Source organism: Sus scrofa, chromosome 9 (genome assembly GCF_000003025.6).
Source record: "Sus scrofa isolate TJ Tabasco breed Duroc chromosome 9, Sscrofa11.1, whole genome shotgun sequence".
In the NCBI taxonomy this organism is placed as follows: Eukaryota; Metazoa; Chordata; class Mammalia; order Artiodactyla; family Suidae; genus Sus; species Sus scrofa.
In genome coordinates, this window is record NC_010451.4 from 110,955 (window position 1) to 130,552 (window position 19,598).

The window sequence follows — 19,598 nt, forward strand, 5'->3', positions numbered from 1 at the left end:
AGGTTATTTTTAAGTTTTCAGAGTTAAGTTAGAGGATCTGGTATGGCTTGGATTCAATCCCTGGCCTGGGAACTTCCATATGCCACAGGTGCAGCCATAAAAAACAAAACAAAACAAACAAAAAAAACAGAAAACACCAACAACTGATTTTTGTATTATGATCTTATTGTGTCTTGCAACCTCAAAGTCAATAGCTTTTAGACAAGTTTTTTGTCTTTCATTGTTTTAAGTTCATTAGCTTCAGGGTTTTGGTAGATGCCTTTTTTCTGGATGAGTAAATTTGTGTTTCTAGTTTGAGTTTACTAAACGGATGTTAAAACTTTAAAAGCCTCTGATAGGAAGTACTTAAATATAGGATCCAAATATCAAGCGAACTGACATTTCAATATATAAAGGAAAGAAGATTCTATAAATACATAAAGGAATTATCACTTGTGCTTTAAAAAACCTACAGGGGGAATTACCTCTCAAAAAAAGCTACTTAAACTTATCCCACCCATAGCAATAAAATTCTGGATTTCTGGCTGGATACCCAATTTCCCTCGGTAAGACCCACACACACCAAAGTGTGTACTACTGCAAGGGTGGCCAACCTCATCAAGGATAAAACCCAGAATTCAGGAAGGATTCTGACAGCCACATATAATCTTCAACAAAATTTAAAATTATATAGAACAGAACTGATATTTTCTAACCAGTATGTTTAAAGTAAACTGTAATTTTCTTTTAATGTAATTTTAGGTAATTCATTTTACAAACACTTAGGGAATGCCTACTGTGTTCAAGTCATTATGCCAGGTCTCCCTTTTTTCTTCACGCTTGCTTCAGCGACTACATCTGGAACCTAAGAGCAACACGTAGCCATAAGGCTGTGGTCTGGCCACCCCTGCTCTCTACAGCCTGGTCAGTTCCAGACGTAAACACAACAGTCACGCTCTTGATAAGGTGTGTAGATTAGTAATCATTCTGTTACCTGCAGAGAAACAGATTAACTTCCTTTATTTAATACTGATAAATATTTTATAAAAACAGATGGCTTAAGTTTACAAAAAGTAAAGATTTTATGTTAATGTCAGCCATTAAAAAAGACAAATACTGAAACCCAAACAAAATCAGAATTTTAAATAAGTTATAGGTTAGTGAAACTGTGGGAAAGGCTGTATGTTAAATAAATAAAATCTACATGCAACTAATTACAAGTTTATAAATACTACTCTTGAAAAGTTACCCCAAAATCCTATAACCTTACTTAGAAACATCGACACATATCAAGATCCATATCTATAAGAAACTCTAATTTGATGTAATACTTAAGGAAATACTGAAAATAATCGAGGTATATATTCAATACATTAGAAACTACCATTTAAACAATATTTAATATTAAATATAATTTAATTAATTTTAAGGTCTTTAATTTCAGTCAAAATCCATAAATGGAGATTAGTTTGAGTTGTATGACAGAGGAGACAATATAACTTGTTCTCAAAGACATGCCAATACATTCTCTTGTAACAAAACTTCAGCAAACGAAATTTTCATACTGTGCGTGGGAATAACTAAAACCTTTATTAGATATGGTTTTCCAATAACAATGTGAAAATTGGAATTATCAATTCAAAGAGCAGTGAAGTCTGAAATTTTAAAAAGTAGACTGGATATTAAGAAGGGGATCAAAGGTAAAGGAAGACGAAAATGCTTAATACTATTCAGTATCTCCCCTCTGTACACAATGTTGCATATATACAACTACTCCATTTTAACTTTATTGATTTTACATAATAATGAAATCCCCTGAAGCAACCTAGGGTACACAGATGGTGTCCAACTTGGGGGGAAAAAAGTAGAAACACACTTGATTAACAGTTTTCACCCACACATTTTAGACTTTTTTTTCTTTTTTTTGCCAAGATTTTCATAGTAAATTCATAAATATAGGAAATACTCTCACTCCTTCAGTGTTAAAATAGAAACCAAACAGAGCCAAGAGCAGCGGCTTAATTACTGGCATACAAGAAAACACAACACCAATGGGTTTTAATTACGCAAATTTTAAATAATATGTGCATTTGCTTCATTTTTACAGTTATAAATTTTCTAGTCCATTATAGACAACAGCACTTAACAGTTCTGAATCCATTGGGATGTTGCTTTCAATTTGGAATATTGTGTGTGTACATGTATATAAAAAAATAACCCAATGTAAGACTCATCTGATAGATGTTTACGATTAATAAAGGCTTATTTTTGAACATGCAGTTGGGAGAGAGGGGAGCGAGCCAACCTCTCGACGTTGTCTGGTTGCTGGCTTGCTTTTGCAGTGGTATCAATAGTGGTTTGGGGGGGAAACTTGAACCTCGAGCCTATCCATTTAGGACCAGATAATACCACAAGAGGGGTAGAGAAGATGGGGAAAGGGAGGCAGGCAGGTGTTAAATGTCAATTTTTTTTAAGTGTCCATTTTGCACTTTGTAGATATAGCATAAAAACAGATCAATGAGAAAAAAATATATAATTAGGAAAAAACTGCAATCAAATCAAGACATAATAGCCGAATTAAGTTCTTTTAATAGATTGCATATATAGATGTTTAGCCATACTCTTTGATCAACTCTTTAAGAGTAGAACTTTATATCCAATTTACATGCTTCAAACATCACCTTTCCTATTTGTTACAGCAAGGTCTTGTATCCAAATAGTCACTTGTACACTGAGAGCTTTAAGAAAAAAAGGACACAGAGGGAATTGCCATTTTTTAGCAGCAATGAATTATCACTAACCCCTTTTAACACACCAAATTCAAGTCACTATCAGAGGTGAGTGCACCACAAAGTCACCAGGTACAAAATTGCTAGTTCATTTTTAAATTAATAACTTGAAATTACCCCTGCCCCCCCATTACACCCCATCTTTTTATAAAGAGCAAACATTTTGCTATTTTATACATAGGCTAGCAGGCTTGTTTCAATATGAAAGTGCTAATTCATTTACAGATTTGTTTCTTAAATCAGTCATGTAGTGCTACAATAAATGTCCAATGACCTACATAGGAACAATCTTTGATGAGTGAAAATGATGACGTTTGAATAAGGCTATTGATTACCTTATCTTATTTACATATAAAGAATAGATATCCAATGGAGAGGAACAGACAGAAACTGGACAAATACTCATAGGTGTAAAAATTACATCTACCTTGAGCTTATACTGTAAATGAGACATTTTAAATAGTCCTGTAGCCCATGCCTATTTTTTCCTCAGAAAAAGAAAAGCTGCCTTCATGACAACCCCTCGTTGCAGATTTCCACAGTGTCACTTGAACTTTCAGTCAGAATCTTACTTTCTTCAAAAAATAAAGAAAATACCCACCCGCCCCCCACCAAGTTACCTCCCTCTCCCACCAAAATCCCTCTAGTTTCATCTTCAGTGCCAAGTTGCATGATCAGGTCCCACCTCCTGGGGTTTTTTGTCCATCTAATGATCAGTTAGTTTAGAGGAGATAAAATGAACCAGTTCTAGAACAGCTACTAGAGGAACACAAGCTGTTCACTACAATCACACTGCAGGAAAGAAAGCAGAAACTCAATTCATGCCTGGTGCCGGGCCTCCGAAATTGAAAGAACTTGGCACAACTGGAGCACTGAATTTGTATCCTCCATGCTTCTCAATCATTTTGGATTCTAGAAAACAAGTAAGTGCAAGTTCAATACAATATGTGAACATCTTACTACTGTGGAGAACAGAAGAATTTACGATGAACAACAGCATAGCCACCAGCATTAGCGAGGAGTTTCAATCTCTGTCCTCTTTCTCCATCGAAATGTACAAAGGAGGGAGTTCCCAACGTGGCTCTGCAGAAATGAATCTGACTAGCATCCGTGACGACGCAGGTTCGATCCCTGGCCTAGCTCCATGGGTTAAGGATTGGCATTTGCCGTGAGCTGTGGTGTAGGTCGCAGATGAGGCTCAGATCTGGCGTTGCTGCACCTGTGGTGTAGGCTGGTGGCTAAAGCCCCGATTGGACCCCTAGCCTGGGGACCTCCATATGCCATGGGTACAGCCCTAAAAAGACAAAAAAAAAAAAAAAAAAAAAAAGTACAGAGAGGATGGGAGTATATGAAGTAGAGAAGATGAATTCTCTTGTATGCTGGAGACTTCTAAACCAACTTTCACTTCCCAGTGTCTACAAAGAAAAACTTTAAAATACCCTATTTTAAGTTAAATACTGAATCAGTAGGATCCAGCCTCCAAAGGTAATAATGGCTACTCAATGTGATACAGGCAATTCCAAATATAAGTACCTTAAAAAGTTGTGCTTTATTTTTAAGGAGGACCCCCTTTGAATATAAAACTAGTTTGACTCAATAAATAGTATTAAGACCTACAGAAAACTGTTAGCCTGGATAGTATCCAAAATGTCCTACACTGAAATGTTTAACAATGAAAAAGAAATGACGTGTCTTCAATATACTTCTAAGAAATCAGTTTTCATAACTTTAGTAAATTTTAATAGAATTTTCTATCAAACCAGCACCCCAAGTTTTAGCGGCTTTATTAAAGCAATGCACACTGAAAGCAGTCTTCAACTACCCTTAAAATCAGTAAATTGTGGCCAAAACCAAAATTCAGTTCATTTCTGCAAGATTAGAGTGAATAGCTCATCTCCCACAACTATAGCTTTTATGTAATTTTAAATCATTTAATTTAAAATTTAATGCTGGGGAGTTCCCATTGTAGCTCAGCCGTAACAAACCGAACTAGTATCTGTAAGGATGCAGATTCGATCCCTGGCTTCTCTCAGTGGGTTAAGGATCCAGCGTTGTTGTGAGTGGTGGTGTGGGCCGTCAGCTTTAACTCTGATTTGAGCCCTAGCCTGGAAACTTCCATATGTCACAAGTGCAGCCCTGAAAAGCAAAAATAAATACATGAGACTTACAGCGGTATCAAGTCATTAATTGCATTAAAGAGGGCTGAGGTCAAGTAACATACCATGGGCTGCTCTTCTTTGATCGGCTAGAGTTGCTATGTCCTGTAACTGTTTTCTTTGTTCTTCATTAAGACCATGAGTCAGAGCCTGATACCACACAGGGTTACGGTTCTGTATAGCTATCAAAAAGAAAGCAGGAGAGACTTGGTCGTTCCTTTCTATTCTGTTTCCTCCACTCACCCCGGCACTGGAATTCTGATCTAGTTTACATTCTCCCAATAATAGGTTAAAGTATTTTACTTATGAAACAAAAGATACAGGCACTTCCCTGTGGTGTAGAGGGTAAGGCTGCTGGCGCTGTCACTGCAGTGGCTCAGTGGCTGCTGCGGTGTGGGGTCGATCCCTGGGCAACTTCCGAACACTGTGGGTGCAGCCGAAAAAAAAAAAAGATACAGGAGTTCCTGTCATGGCTCAGCAGAAATGAATTTGACTAGAAACCATGAGGTTGTGGGTTCGATCCCTGGCCTCGCTCAGTGGGTTAAGGATCTGGTGTTGCCATGAGCTGTGGTGTAGTTTGCAGACGTGGCTCAGATCCTGCATTGCTGTGGCTGTGGGGTAGGCCGGCAGCTCCAGTTCCAATTTGATCCCTAGCTTGGGAACCTCCATGTCACAGGTGCGGCCCTAAAAAGCGAAAGAAAAAATAAAGATACAGGGGGAGGAAATCCTGGTTTAGCATTATGCTTTAAAAATCTAATTATTCTTAAAATTCTCACCTCTAAATAAGGATTTAGAGCCGAAACCAATTCTTTTTTTTTTTTTTTTTTTTGCCTTTTCTAGGGCTGATCCCTTGGCATATGCAGGTTCCCAGGCTAGGGGTCGAATCAGAGTTGTAGCCCCCGGCCTACGCCAGAGCCACAGCAACTCGGGATCCCAGCCGTGTCTGCGACCTACACCACAGCTCACGGCAACGCTGGATCCTTAACGCACTGAGCGAGGCCAGGGATCGAACCCACAACCTCATGGTTCCTAGTCAGATTCGTTAGCCACTTCTCGCCACAACAGGAACTCCACCAATTCTTTTAAGTAACAATCTAATGCAACCAGAAATAAAGTTAACCCACACCCCTTAAAAAGATTCTGAATTCTGGAGTTCGCGTCGTGGCGCAGTGGTTAACGAAGCCGACTAGGAACCATGAGGTTTCGGGTTCGATCCCTGCCCTTGCTCAGTGGGTCAAGGTTCCGGCGTTGCCGTGAGCTGTGGTGTAGGTCGCAGATGCGGCTCGGATCCCGCGTTGCTGTGGCTCTGGCGTAGCTGGTGTCAACAGCTCCGATTAGACCCCTAGCCTGGGAACCTCCATATGCCGCAGGAGCGGCCCAACAAATGGCAAAAGACCAAAAAAAAAAAAAAAGATTCTGAATTCTGCAGTTCCCATTGAGATGCAAAAGGATCGAGAGTGTCTCTGCAGTGGCAGGGACACAGGTTTGATCCTTGGCCTGGCACAGTGGGTTCAGGATCCAGCATTGCTGCAGTTACGGCATAGGTCGCAACTCCAACTCGGATTTGATGCCCGGCCTGGGAATTCCACATGCCATGGGGCAGCGAAAAAAGAAAAAGATTCTGAGTTAAAGCAATTTGAAAATGAACAAAGCTGCTCTGGGTGGAATTCTCAAATCCCTGAATTAAAAAACAAAAATCAAAAGCATTAAGTAAGAAAGGAGTGAATGATTCAAAATAAATGCCTTAATTTTTTCTTTATTGCCTACTCAAAATCTTTCTTAATTTCTATACTGTCTTTCCTAATTTTCTGTAGGTCTGTGGTACTTAAAATGCTCACATATTTTTATATTATAGTCTAAATAACAGTCAAACTCAGTCTGTAACAAAGGAATAACAAAAATTTCCCAACATGCCAAAAATCAGTTGTTAAATCTCACAATGTTTCACAAAAACATGCACTAGATAAGTTGGTATTAATGGTAGCAAGTCTGACTTCCTCAATTTCAATTAGCTACATAAGGGGCAGGGGAGAAAGTGAAAGAGAAAAGGTTCTCTGTAAAGCCTTTTCACAAAATAGAATTTTTTACAGAGTCATCCCAAGAAAGAAAACTGCTTTCATCATGATTTCCTATTTCTACTTTATTGCATTTACTGTGCATGAGCCCTCTCTCTATTATAAGCCATGATATTAACACGTGTTTAAGTCTACAAAATACAAAGTCGTGAACAAAAGACAGACAGTAGTTTTTGACACTTCAGTCAATTCTTATGGCCTGCCACGTAGCTCAGAAAAAAATCTTTGTGCTTCTACAAGCTTGCATCAAAGTTGCTTTGTCAATAAGCAATGAGATCCTGCAGTACAGCACAGGGAACTGTATCCAGTCATGTGCGATAGAACATGATGGAAGGTAGTGTGAGAAAAAGATATGTGTGTGTATTACTGAGTTACTTTGCTGTACAACAGAAACTGAAAGAACACTATAAATCAACTGTAAGGGAAAAATAAAAATCATTACAAAACAAGAGAAAACTGCTTTGTTACAGGCCTGGAAGATCTATGCTTTGGTTATCAGAGAATTTATTCTACATCAAAATTCATAATGTACAGAAAGATAAATAGCATATTAATTCACTCTGGAGGGAAAAGACGTTCAAATATAGTGCCAATTTTAATTTCTTTAGCTGGGTGAAATAACACAGATGTTGCATTTTGTTGAAATCCAAATAAATGATGGTTTAAAAAAAAAAACTGAACTGGAATTCCCTGGTGGCACAGTGGGTTAAGGATCTGGCACTGCCAATGCAGCAGCTCAGGTCACTGCTGTAGTGTGGGTTTAACCTCTGGCCTGGGAATTTCCACATGCCACAGGACAGCCAAAAAACAAACAAACCCAACCCGGCACCTAGTATTCTGTAGCCACACACTGATGCAGGAAAAACGGAGAGAGATTCTAAGACCATTAATGTTATAAACGGACAAATTCTGAATAGTTAAGTGTGGGGTTTAGCCAAAGGCGGGGTAGGGGAGGTACACAAATATAAGAACACAAGAAACAGACATGAGAACGGATAGTTCTGGGGGAAGGGGACGCCAGAAATCAGGAGAACAGAAACTCTCACTGGATAAAAGTTCTGAACTACACAATTTTCCTATAATATGCCTATTTCAAAGTTATAATCTAAACAGAAGTAAAATAATCGGAGTTCCCTTGTGGCTCAAGCATTAATGAACCTGACTCGCACCCACGAGGGTGCAGGATCAATCCCTGGCCTCGCTCAGCAGGTTAAGGATATGGTATTGTCGTGAGCTGTGGTGCAGGTCACAGACACGGCTAGGATCCCACTTGGCTGTAGCTGTGGTGTAGGCCAGCAGCCATAGTTCTGATCCGACCCCTAGGCTGGGAACTTCCATATGCCAAGGGTGTGGCCCTAAAAAGACAGGAAAAAAAAAGAAAGAAAATAATAGGTTGAGGAAAATACTCTGAATGTCTAAGGCACTAGTAGAAACAACGTTGGCTTTGCCTAACAATCCTAAATCATATTCTAGTTTGGGTGTGTTATACCCCAAATCCCTTATTTAAGGGCACACATAAATAGCAACAGACTGGCTCAGGAAAGTGGGTCATATACAATCTTGAGGACATGTACCGAGTTAACTTACTTTGAAATATAGCTTTAAATATCTGATACTCATCAACAGGGTTATCCTCATCATCGATGATGGTGGAATAGCCTTCCAGGGCCGTTTCTTCAGCATCGTCTTCCTCCCAGTCTTCGTCATCTCCATCTTCACCCGCCTGCTTAGCCAGAATCTCCAAATACTCCTGCCCATCTTCATCAATGTCGTCTTCATCACTCCCTAGTTCCTCTGCCAAGCCATAAAAAGGTGCTCTTGTTAACACTGAAACATCTGTTAATCAGTAAATTGCCAGTGATCACATTTGGTAAATTACACATCACAACTGAGTCAACTTAAGGAAGGGTTCAGGAATTGGTGTTTAAATACATATTCAGCAATAAATAGAAAAAAATCATAGAAACCCTAGAAAACTACTCACAATTCTTAATGCTAGAAGCTTGAAAAGGGACTGCATAATATGAGGATCAGCACTTGGTGTGCTCTGAGCCTTATGGTATGTACCAAACCGAATACCAGTAATAACTACAGTTTATGGTATATCCACAGAACACCTTTATGAGGTTTTGTTTTGTTTTGAAAAGGCTAACACAGTAAGTGAAAAAAGACAAAAATGGCAACTATCTTATTTGCAGTAATCTCTCTCACATAATAGCCTATCAATTTTTACTCTTGCAGTCTAGTCTATAGTGTCTTAAAGGTGAAATGTACTACAACATCTAATTAATTTTATAATGTAGGTACACCTATATTTCAGTACTAATAAGTGATAGACATATGCCAACACTAAAACCCGTGGTGGAGATACACCTGAAAGTTCCTGCCTTCATGGACTTTCTGCTCTAGTGGGAAGATAGTTTTTCGATGACTGAATGAACATGAAAACATTTAGCTATGATATGATTTCTTGAGGAGAGGGGAAAAATTAGGTCCAGTAATATTTCTAGCTAAGCAATAAAGAAGACTGGCTTCCTCCACTGCAAATCCCTTACCCGTTTCATCGTCATCTTCGGCTTCATCATCGTCCTCACTGTCATTCTCATGTTCTGCATGACAGGCATATGCTCTTTTTAATCCATTAAATAAAAGAATAAAAGCTGGCAAAATCTGTCCAGAAACCTGATTTAAAACTTGTGGTATTTGTTCCATATCAATAAGAGCACACAGGCCCAGAACACACATCTTTCTGTCATGAAGCCTAAAAAAGGAAAATAAAGACGTTCTTTTCCTTTGAAAAAAAAAAAAAGCAAGAGTTCCTCACAAATAAACAGAGATCTAATATATGCCACTTACCCCAAGAAACAATCAACATCATTAAGCCACTGTGTAATAAAATGATTTGTAACTGGTTCAACATTATTAGGGAAGCGAAGATTTTCTAAGGTGTTGAGAAGCAGGTGTGGATTATAATACAAAGCTGCAATGGCAACCTGCAGGCACATTGTTCGAAGCTCACTTGTCTTCACCTCTCTTGTCAGTCTTTCCAAAGCAGCTTCCACAAATAAGGGAATGCACTAAAGAGAAAAAAAGCAAAACATTCCAAAACTGTCTAACTATCCTACCCATATTAACTGACCCCCTCAACTGACCCCCTATCCATTAAAGGATCTGATATATAAATATATATATATATATATATACACACACATATACACTTTTTTGTCTTTTCATCTTTTCTAGGGCCGCACCCGCGGCATATGGAGGTTCCCAGGCTAGGGTCTAACCCAAACTGTAGCCGCCGGCCTAAGCCAGAGCCACAGCAACACCGCGGGATCCAAGCTGTGTCCGCGACCTACACCACAGGTGACGGCAATGCCAGATCCTTAACCCACTGAGCAAGGCCAGGGATCGAACCCGCAACCCCATGGTTCCTAGTTGAATTCGTTAACCACTGAGCCACGACGGGAACTCCACGATTTGATAATTTTTATAGTTAAATTATTTCAGTGAAAAACCTAATTTTAGAGAAAAAACTAGTCTTCACTCAGGTATTATACAGCCTCATCACAACAGCAATCATGGCTTCAAAATATTCCCACTGTGGTGCAACAGGATCAGCAGTGTCTTGGGAGCCACTGGGATGCAGGTTCTATCCCCAGGCTGACACAGTGGGTTAGGGATCCAGCGTTGCCACAGTTGCCACAGCTGAGGTTTAGGTCGAGACTGTGGCTCCCACTCCTACCCTGGAAGCTCTCTGTGCCACGGGGCTGCCAAAAATGACCGAAAAACCCCCAAAAGCTACTGACTAACCTTATTGTGGTAATCTCTTTGTAACATAAAACATGTATCAACTTATCACATTGCATACCTTAAACTCGCATAAGGTTGTATTTTATTATGTCTCAATAAAGTTGGATTAAAAAATTCCCACTGGAGTTCCCATCGTGGTACAGTGGAAACAAACCCAACCGGTATTGGTGAGGATGCATGCTCGATCCCTAGCCTCACTCGGGGTGGGGGGGGGGGTGTCAAGGAACTGGCATTGCTGTGAGCTGTGGTGTAGATCTCAGATGCAGCTCTGAGGCCATGTTGCTGTGCTGTGGCTGGCAGCTATAGCTCTGTATTGACCCCTAGCCTGGGAACTTCCATACACCGTGGGTCTGGCCCTTTTTAAAAAGCAAAGTAAATAAATAAAAAGTTTCCATTAAAAAAAAATTGCCATTGAAAGAGACCATGGAAATTTAATGACTAGATTTCCCTACTGCAAAGTGATAATGGGGCAAACAATACTCTCACAACATACTATAAAAAAACCTTAAGTCAAATCAAATTACCCTGCATTTGTTAACAAGTAGCCATAAAACCTGCCAGTCATATTTCCATAATATTAAAAACATGATCATTATATTGGTTAAATTTTACTTTATTTATTTTTTGGCCATGACCAAAAGTTCCCAGGCCAGGAATCAAACCCACAACATAACAGCGACCCAAGCTGCAGCAGTGACAATGCCAGATCCTTAACCCGCTGAGCCACACAGGAACTCCAAATAGCAATAACATTAACGTATTATCTGGGCATCATGATAAACAACATACAAAATGTATGTAACAAGTACCCAAAAGAAAAAGCGGAGGAAAACACTCCCCCTCTGAATCCTCAAACACGAAGCATTAGCAGTCGGAGTCTCACTCACCTGGTCAATGCCACGCCCCTTGCACTGCAGAATGATGACCTCTAACAACTTTGCTGCATGACATTCTGCATCTTCTCCCGCAACTCCTGTAAGAACCTGATCAACACAAACATAAACTGCAAGGACGCATCAGTTACTCAAGTTTTTGAGATATTCTAATTAACATGAACGACTGCAATGTTCATCCTACAGACTGCAGTCCAAGTCCAAGGACTTGGAAATGTTCGTCCAGCACAACGGTCCCCATAATGAAAACAGCTCCCCCGCTCCACCACTCTGAACTACAGCAAACTGACAACTACTAGGTCTAAAAAATACTGACAATGGAGTGCGAGATGCAGAGGAAGAAGTGGCAGTCTGTTGTCATCAAAGGTTGTCCCCAGACAAGAAATAAGAGACTTGACATGTCGTTAGCACTGGCGAAATGTGGGTGTTAAGGATAAGTGTTCTGGGTATCTCTGTTTCCAGACTATTAACATAAACAATATTACTGGCAATAAATAGCAAAATAGCTAGATGATTATTTTGTGACTAAGATTTCAGAAAGGAAAAGTCAATGAGGACAAATATCTGAAAACTCCATGGAGAAAAATCATTTTTTAAATGCCTGGTATTAAACAGCCTGATATCTCTCAACAAATATTCCAAATGTTAGGAATTCAAATGCTACCAATTATACTGACTTTGATATTGAAGAACCCCATTTCAACTATTTTGCCCGCTACCTCTTGTGTAAGAAAAGCCATAAAAAAAAGCAAAGAAGCAATCACTACACACACACACCCACACACACAAATGCTACAGTACTCTTGCCTTTTTAAAAAAAGAACCCTGGGGGAGTTCCCACTGTGGCACAGCAGAAACAAATCTAGTATCCATGAGGATGCAGGCTCCATCCCTGGCCTCGCTCAGTGGGTTAAGGATCTGGTGTTGCCATGAGCTGTGGTGTAGGTTACAGACATGGCTCAGATCTGGCATTGCTGTGGCTGTAGTGTAGGCTGGCAGCTGCAGCTCCAATTGGACCCCTAGCCTGGAAACATGCTGCAGGTGGGCCCTAAAAAGCAAAAAAAAAAAAAAAAAAAAGAAAAAAGGGAACCCTGGGATTTTACTATCTTTCTTCTACTAAAGTAATAAATACTGTATAAACTGCCACAAACTCACAGCCTCCAAGGATATTCTTTCTTTTTTTGCCATATAGTTGATTTACTGTAATGTTAGGTTCTGATACACAGCAAAGTGACTCAGTTATACATAACACATACGTATCAACTTTTTCCTATTCTTTTGCATCACAGTTTATTACAGGATGTGAATACAGTTCCCTGTGCTATACGGTAAGACCTTATTATTTACTTATTTTATACATAGTAGTTTGTACCTGCTAATCCCAAACTCTTAATTGATTTCTCCCTCAGCCCTTTTGCCCTTTGGTATCCAAAAGTTTGTTTCCTATGTGTGAAGAGTCCAAGGATTTGGTGGGGTTTTTTAGGCCACGCCTGAGGTATATGGAAGTTCCCAAGCCAGGGATCAAACCCACACCACAGCAGTGACCGGTACCACAACAGTGATAATGCTGGATCCTTAACCCACTAGGCCACCGGGAACTCCAACGATTGTTTTTATGAAAACGTCTCTAACCATTCCTGATCCTTTCAAAAATTTTTCAATTAAGTTCTTAATTCTTTCCTTCTGATTTAAAGCCCAGCAAAGAAACAGGCTAAAAGAAGCTCAAGGAACTCTAAAATCAAAGACATTTATAACTCCAATTAAATGTCAGAGGGCATACATAAAACAAATACTTGTCAAAGTCATTACTGTGGGATCTAGGAATCAAAAGCCATTTTCAGTAAATCATCTATAATTTTAATTTTGTTTTTTTTTCTTTTTATGGTCCCACTCACAGCATATGGAAGTATCCAGGCTAGGGGTCAAATCAGAGCTACCAGTCTACACCACAGCCACAGCAACGCAGGATCCAAGCCGCATCTGTGACCTATATATATACCACAGCTCACGGCAATGTCGGATCCTTAACGCACTGAGCGAGGCCAGGGATCAAACCCGCAACCTCATGGTTCCTAATCAGATTCGTTTCCACTGTGCCAGGAGGAGAACTCTAGTTTATAACCTTTAAAGCTCTTGTTCTGTCAGACCCATAAACTGTGTTCACCATAACGTGGAACCACGCCCCTCAATTTCATACCTCTTACACCTCCAGCCTGCCTCACATGTTCTTAACGAAAAATGACCTACCTTTTTGCACATACTGTATATCATTTCAAGGTACTTGGTATCAGACAGAAGTGTGTCTGTATCAACTGTTACATAATTATGGAGCAGAGGCATCATATCTGTATTAATAAAACACATCAATTAAATAGCTTTACTACCACAAATGCTGTGTTTCTGAAAAATCTCAGAAAAAGAAAGCAAGTCTGAATGTTTTGTCCCAAATGTTCACTTTAATCATTCATTTATAATTAAATGTAAAAACAAGCCTATTATTTAAATACACTTCTTTAATACAAAGATTATACAGAGAAGACCAACGGGGCAGGTAAGTAGAACATGTGCCAAAGGAAAAAAAAAAAAATCTCAAGAGTTAATTAAATCAATACTATGGGTAGTCTTTGAGCGTTTATTACTACTGATAACTTATCCAACCAACACAAACAACGAAGTACTTAGACTATTCAAAAATCTGTGTTCAAGTGATACACTACAACTTGACACAAACGGGGGGAATCCTCAGTATTTGCAGGATGATTTGACTTACCTGTAAAGTAATCAAAGCCATCTTGCTGAAAAACTTCAAATACTAGAGGTAGTAGTTGCCACATCTGTGGAGACACTTGTTGACAGGTCAAACTATGTGCCAAAGAGAAGATTTCTTCATAGAATTCTAAAAGAGAATACTGAATCATTAGGACCATGCTTGCTGATATGAAATAATAATTTCTTAGCACAATCAGCGTTACATACCTAAGACATGCTGTTGTAAAACCGTCCCAATGACCTGTAAGCAGATTCCCTCTAGCTGCTGGGTTATCTAAAAGAGAAAAAAAAATCATATGGAACTGCAGCACACTGAATAAATTATTAACTATTCTAATATTCAATGCATTTAAATGTAAAGTCAAGACTGTTAACAAATCATTTAAAGCCTCTGTTTTGAAATGACTCATATGAACCTGTGACTCAATCTGGGAATGAAATTTAGTAAAATACCATTGCAATGAGACAAACCCAAGAAACAGCATGCAGTTTCTCAAAAAATTAAGAAAAAAATAGTTTCCTGTAAAACTGCTATAAATAATTATGTAAATAAATGAGCTACATCATTCTGTAGACACTAAAATCTGTGTATATGGATAATTTGGCCCTGATATAACTGAGTGTAACAGATGCAAATCAGTACCTTACTGAAAAATTATTTAGACTAAGACATTATTCCGACCACTTGCAATAATTTTTGTCACCTCCATTTATATACAGTGAACCAGACGGCCAAGTCATACAAGAGAGACAGAAAATACACATTCCCCTTTAATTGTCAGTATGATCCTCAACTGGATCCCCAAACAGGGCAGGGGGAATAAGATCAAATTTACTAATCAGACAGGTGGACATCCATTTCAAATACATATACTCAACACATTGTCTTTTTAGGGCCACACCTGCGGCACATGGACGTTCCCAGGCTAGGGGTCGAACTGGAGCTACAGCCACTGGCCTACACCACAGCCACAGCAACACTGGATCCTCGACCCACTGAGTGAGGCCAGGGATCAAACCTGCATCCTCATGGATCCTAGTCGGGTTCATTAGCTGCTGAGCCATGAAGGGAACTCCCTCAAAACATTTTCAATTCCTCGAAAACAGTAAACAATGATTTGTTAACCATACGGTAGCTATAAATTCTTCATCACTACTAGTTGTCTCCAATTACATCCAGAATAAAAACAGTCTACTGAGAACTTCATGTTGCAAGAGGCAATTTGTACATTATCTGAAAACATGATTTATGAATTTAAATATCTGCACTATAATTATAAACACTAAATTTAGGACAATGATTACTTCTAAGGGAAGGAAGCAGGGAAATGAGATTTAGAAGTAGTGCCCTAAAAAAAAAATAAATAAAAAAAAAAAGCAACACGCAAAAGAAAAACACTGCCCTGAGAATTTCATCTACCTGCAACTGTTTTTCTCACCAGAGATCTATGGATGTACTGTAAAACGTTAAATCTGATCAAGTGTTGGGTAAGTGGTATTTATTAGATTTATTAAAATCTAATCAAGTGTTGGGTAAGTAAGTGGTATTTGGTTATATTTGTTTTCTATGCGCATTACTCTTTTCTGTTTTCAAAAACTCCAATCTTAAAATTCATGATTACAATTTTCTTACCTTTCTAAAAGACAGTAAAAAAAAACAAAACAAAACAAAACAAAAAAACCTAGAAGATGGGCAGTAAGGGTTTGCACAACATGAACGTATTTAATACTATTAACTAACTATACACCTAAAAATGGCTAAGGTGGGATATGTTATATGTATTGTACCTTGACTAAAGAAGCTATTTTTTATTAAAAAAAAAAAAGGAAAACTAAGAAGAGTAGGTTTTTCTAGAATCACCATACTTTTGGATCTGAGAAAGGTAACCTTGAGAGGAAGTCAAAATCCCGCGCCTTGAAGTAAGGCTAGAACAAAACAGACATCTGCCCTTCCTAGTCCTTCGAATTCTAAGGAAGTATTTATGAGGTACCAATCTTATCCTTACAAGAGGATAGTAATTAAAAGACGGCAAAAGCAAGGTATATGAGATGACCCGAACATTCTGTCAGAGCCCTCCAAAAAGCATGAAACAGATGATGAAGAATGGCGTGGAACTCCTAAACCCTATGCAACACTGAATCGCTGTCTTACTTCTTTATGGTCTTCAACTACACTGAGAAGCGTGTCGATGGTGTTCAGGATTCCCATGGCGGTAACTGCTTTGTCATCACTTCCTTCTTCATCTGGCCCAGTCTGGATTACTTGATTAAATGTCATTGCCTGCAATCAAGAGAATATAATTAAGTGAGTTCCCTGGTGGCTCAGTGGGTTAAGGATCTGGTGCTGTCGCTGCAGTAGTGAGGTGCTGCTGTGGCATGGGTTTGATCTCTAGGCCGGGAACTTCCATACGCTGTGGGTGTGGTCAAAAAGGGAAAAAGAAAAAAAGAATACAATTAAGTTGCCATTAAAGCAGTGCTTTTTGCCTAAAACTATCAATTTTTAAAATGTCTGACACAGCACAGCCAATCAACATCTCCAGATCAATTTGAACTGTTTAACAGGCTGGGCTCTATAATCAGTGGGACTGCTCTGCCATGTACCAGGGGACCTTGAACAGATCACCTGATCTTTTTCCTGACAGCTCCACAGAGGCACAGTGCGGATTAAATGACGCAAGGCATACAAAGGGCCCACCACTCTGAACGTCTTTATTTTACTACGGGTTACATCTGACAAGGCACAAGTACACTCGTCATCAAGGTTTTTGTTGCGGAGAACCATTTTGAAAAATTCTGAACAGGTACTAGTTACGAAAAGTCCTAACTAGTAATCAGCTTACTATACACGCAGTACACTCACTTAACGAAAAGTACTATACCTATGTGTCTGTTGTTTTGGCCATACCCTTGACATGCAGAAGTTCCTGGGCCAGGGATCAAACCCAAACCACAGCAGTGACCCAAGCTACTACAGTGACAACGGTGGGCATCTCACCTGCGGAGCCGCACAGGGTCCCCATGAACACTACTCTATTTATTCCAATGTCCTAACCCATTTCAAAATCAGCTGTTAAGAATATCCACAGCAATATCAAGCATCTTGAAGCCTCACATTTACCAAGACTACGAACTGCATTAAATAAGTCATTATCTGGGGATATGCATGGATAATTGTTGGGCACGTGTCTATATTTTCTATTATCTTTAAATGATTTACATTGTTAATTCTCAGAATTGCAGGGCTATGTACAATAAACAAAGGCCAGCTATAAAATAACCACACAAATTTCACTTAAGAAAAATCAATTTATAATTATTATCTCTATTTCATCTTTAAGTTGGTTGAAACCATTCAAGGAAATGACACAACCAAGGTATCGTGATGCACCCTGAGCACAAGTTAACAACTGTGCCCTGGAGAGGTATACAGCTCAAGTGTGAATCCCAGCCTCATCCCTTCTAATTCAGGCAGGTTACCTAGCTTCTTCATACCTCCTTTTCTCTCAGCACAGGAATATTCCTCACACAGGACTGTGTGGGAAGGAAGTGAGCTAAAATATTTACCAAGGGCTCTGACTAGTGCCTGACATACCGTCAGCACTGTGAAAATGCTTCCTATAAGCTAAGTGATGCATAAACATCTGATTCAAATAACATACCAGATGCTGCGTCATTTCTACCGCAATAGGAGTAACCTCCTCACTATACTCGCAGATCATTTTCTGAATGACATTGGTAAGATCATCGTTTTCTGTTTCTCTTATTATGTGAAGAAGAGCCTGCATGACAGGTCTGATGAACGGTGTGATGTATTCTTTAGCTGTAAGAAAAAGAAAAGAACTTTTGGCCCAAACAGCTAAAACTCCTTTAAACCTAATACAACATACACCAAAAGAGCAAACAAGAAATAGTTTCCAATTACGAGGAAGACAATGTGTCAACGTCCTAGGATTATGCCTCATACGATCATGTGTGAGAACACGGGTCTGTTTTTGAGATACAAATCCTTTACCTTTCTCTTGATTGCTGATCAGCACTTGAAGGGCGATGGCAGCTTCCACTTTAACAGGCATTTCCCTGTCGTCAATCAGACACCTGCGTGTCAGCTCGAGGGCGGTTTGCAGGTTCTGGTCACTTTTGAACTTTACTTCACAAAAATAGTGAAGGACCCAGCAAGCCTTTTTTAAAAAACGCAGTGAGTTACTACAGACATCCTGCATCAACTTCCACCACGCAGCAGCATCTCTACTGTCAAAGTTCTGTGTGGGAATTTGGAGGCTGGCCAGTGGAAGATACGTCCGAAGACGCAGCACGAGACCAGTACTATGATCCCAGCTTACTCTCTGGCTGCATGATGCCCGTGTGGACAGCAAGATCTGAATGCAAAACACAGACAGACCCTGCTACCAGACACAGATGAAAACCATGCACACATCACGAGCAGCCATTTAAAGACGTACACGTAGTCTGGAATGAAACAGGCTTTAAAGGGAACATTTAGAAGTTTCCTTATCAAGTCCAAATGAGCAGTCATTCATCACAAGACATAAATGCATAAGTCAACACAGCTTTGAAACATACCCTCGCTCTCATGTAGCCTAGTTCACTGCTGAAGAGAGGGAATACATGATTCTGCAACATGTACTCCATCTGATCTTTGTAGATCTTTTTCTGTAAAAATAAACAACGTTCCAAATATAGATCATCTCAGAGACACAAGCTTTACAAATGATTAATGATGTCAAAACATATTCCTTCTGGTATTATGATCCCCGAGACCATATCCAATTTTCTTATTCTCGAACTTTATCCAAAAACGGCTCAATACATTTTTTAAAAACTTTTTACATCACTTGTTTAGAAAGCAATTATGCCAAATCTTTATTTATTTATTTTTTGTCCTTTAGGGCTGCACCCGGGGCACACGGAGGTTCCCAGGCTAGGGGCTGAATTGGAGCTGTAGCACCAGCCTATGCCACAGCCACAGCAACACCAGATCCAAACTGCATTTGCAACCTACACCACAGCTCACGGCAACGCCGGATCCTTAACCCACTGACCAAGGCCAGGGATCGAATCTGCGTCCTCATGGATACTACTACTAAGATTTGTTTCCGCTGAGCC

General features: G+C 39.4%; 1 protein-coding gene across 2 annotated transcripts in view; it reads right to left on the bottom strand.

Moving 5' to 3' along the window:
• The window catches only part of IPO7 (importin 7), a 51,481-nt gene continuing 32,585 nt past the window's right edge, over window positions 703–19,598 (bottom strand). For both annotated transcript variants that reach the window (XM_013979065.2, XM_021062248.1), the window contains 13 exons: window positions 19,056–19,145; window positions 18,487–18,652; window positions 18,134–18,294; window positions 16,627–16,755; window positions 14,682–14,748; window positions 14,476–14,601; window positions 13,953–14,050; window positions 11,700–11,795; window positions 9,856–10,076; window positions 9,555–9,760; window positions 8,587–8,793; window positions 4,990–5,106; window positions 703–3,680 (listed from right to left, as the gene is read on the bottom strand). In XM_013979065.2, the coding sequence (XP_013834519.2) occupies window positions 3,583–3,680; window positions 4,990–5,106; window positions 8,587–8,793; window positions 9,555–9,760; window positions 9,856–10,076; window positions 11,700–11,795; window positions 13,953–14,050; window positions 14,476–14,601; window positions 14,682–14,748; window positions 16,627–16,755; window positions 18,134–18,294; window positions 18,487–18,652; window positions 19,056–19,145 (1,782 nt within the window). In that variant the 3' untranslated portion in view covers window positions 703–3,582. The remainder of the gene's footprint in view (window positions 3,681–4,989; window positions 5,107–8,586; window positions 8,794–9,554; window positions 9,761–9,855; window positions 10,077–11,699; window positions 11,796–13,952; window positions 14,051–14,475; window positions 14,602–14,681; window positions 14,749–16,626; window positions 16,756–18,133; window positions 18,295–18,486; window positions 18,653–19,055; window positions 19,146–19,598) is intronic.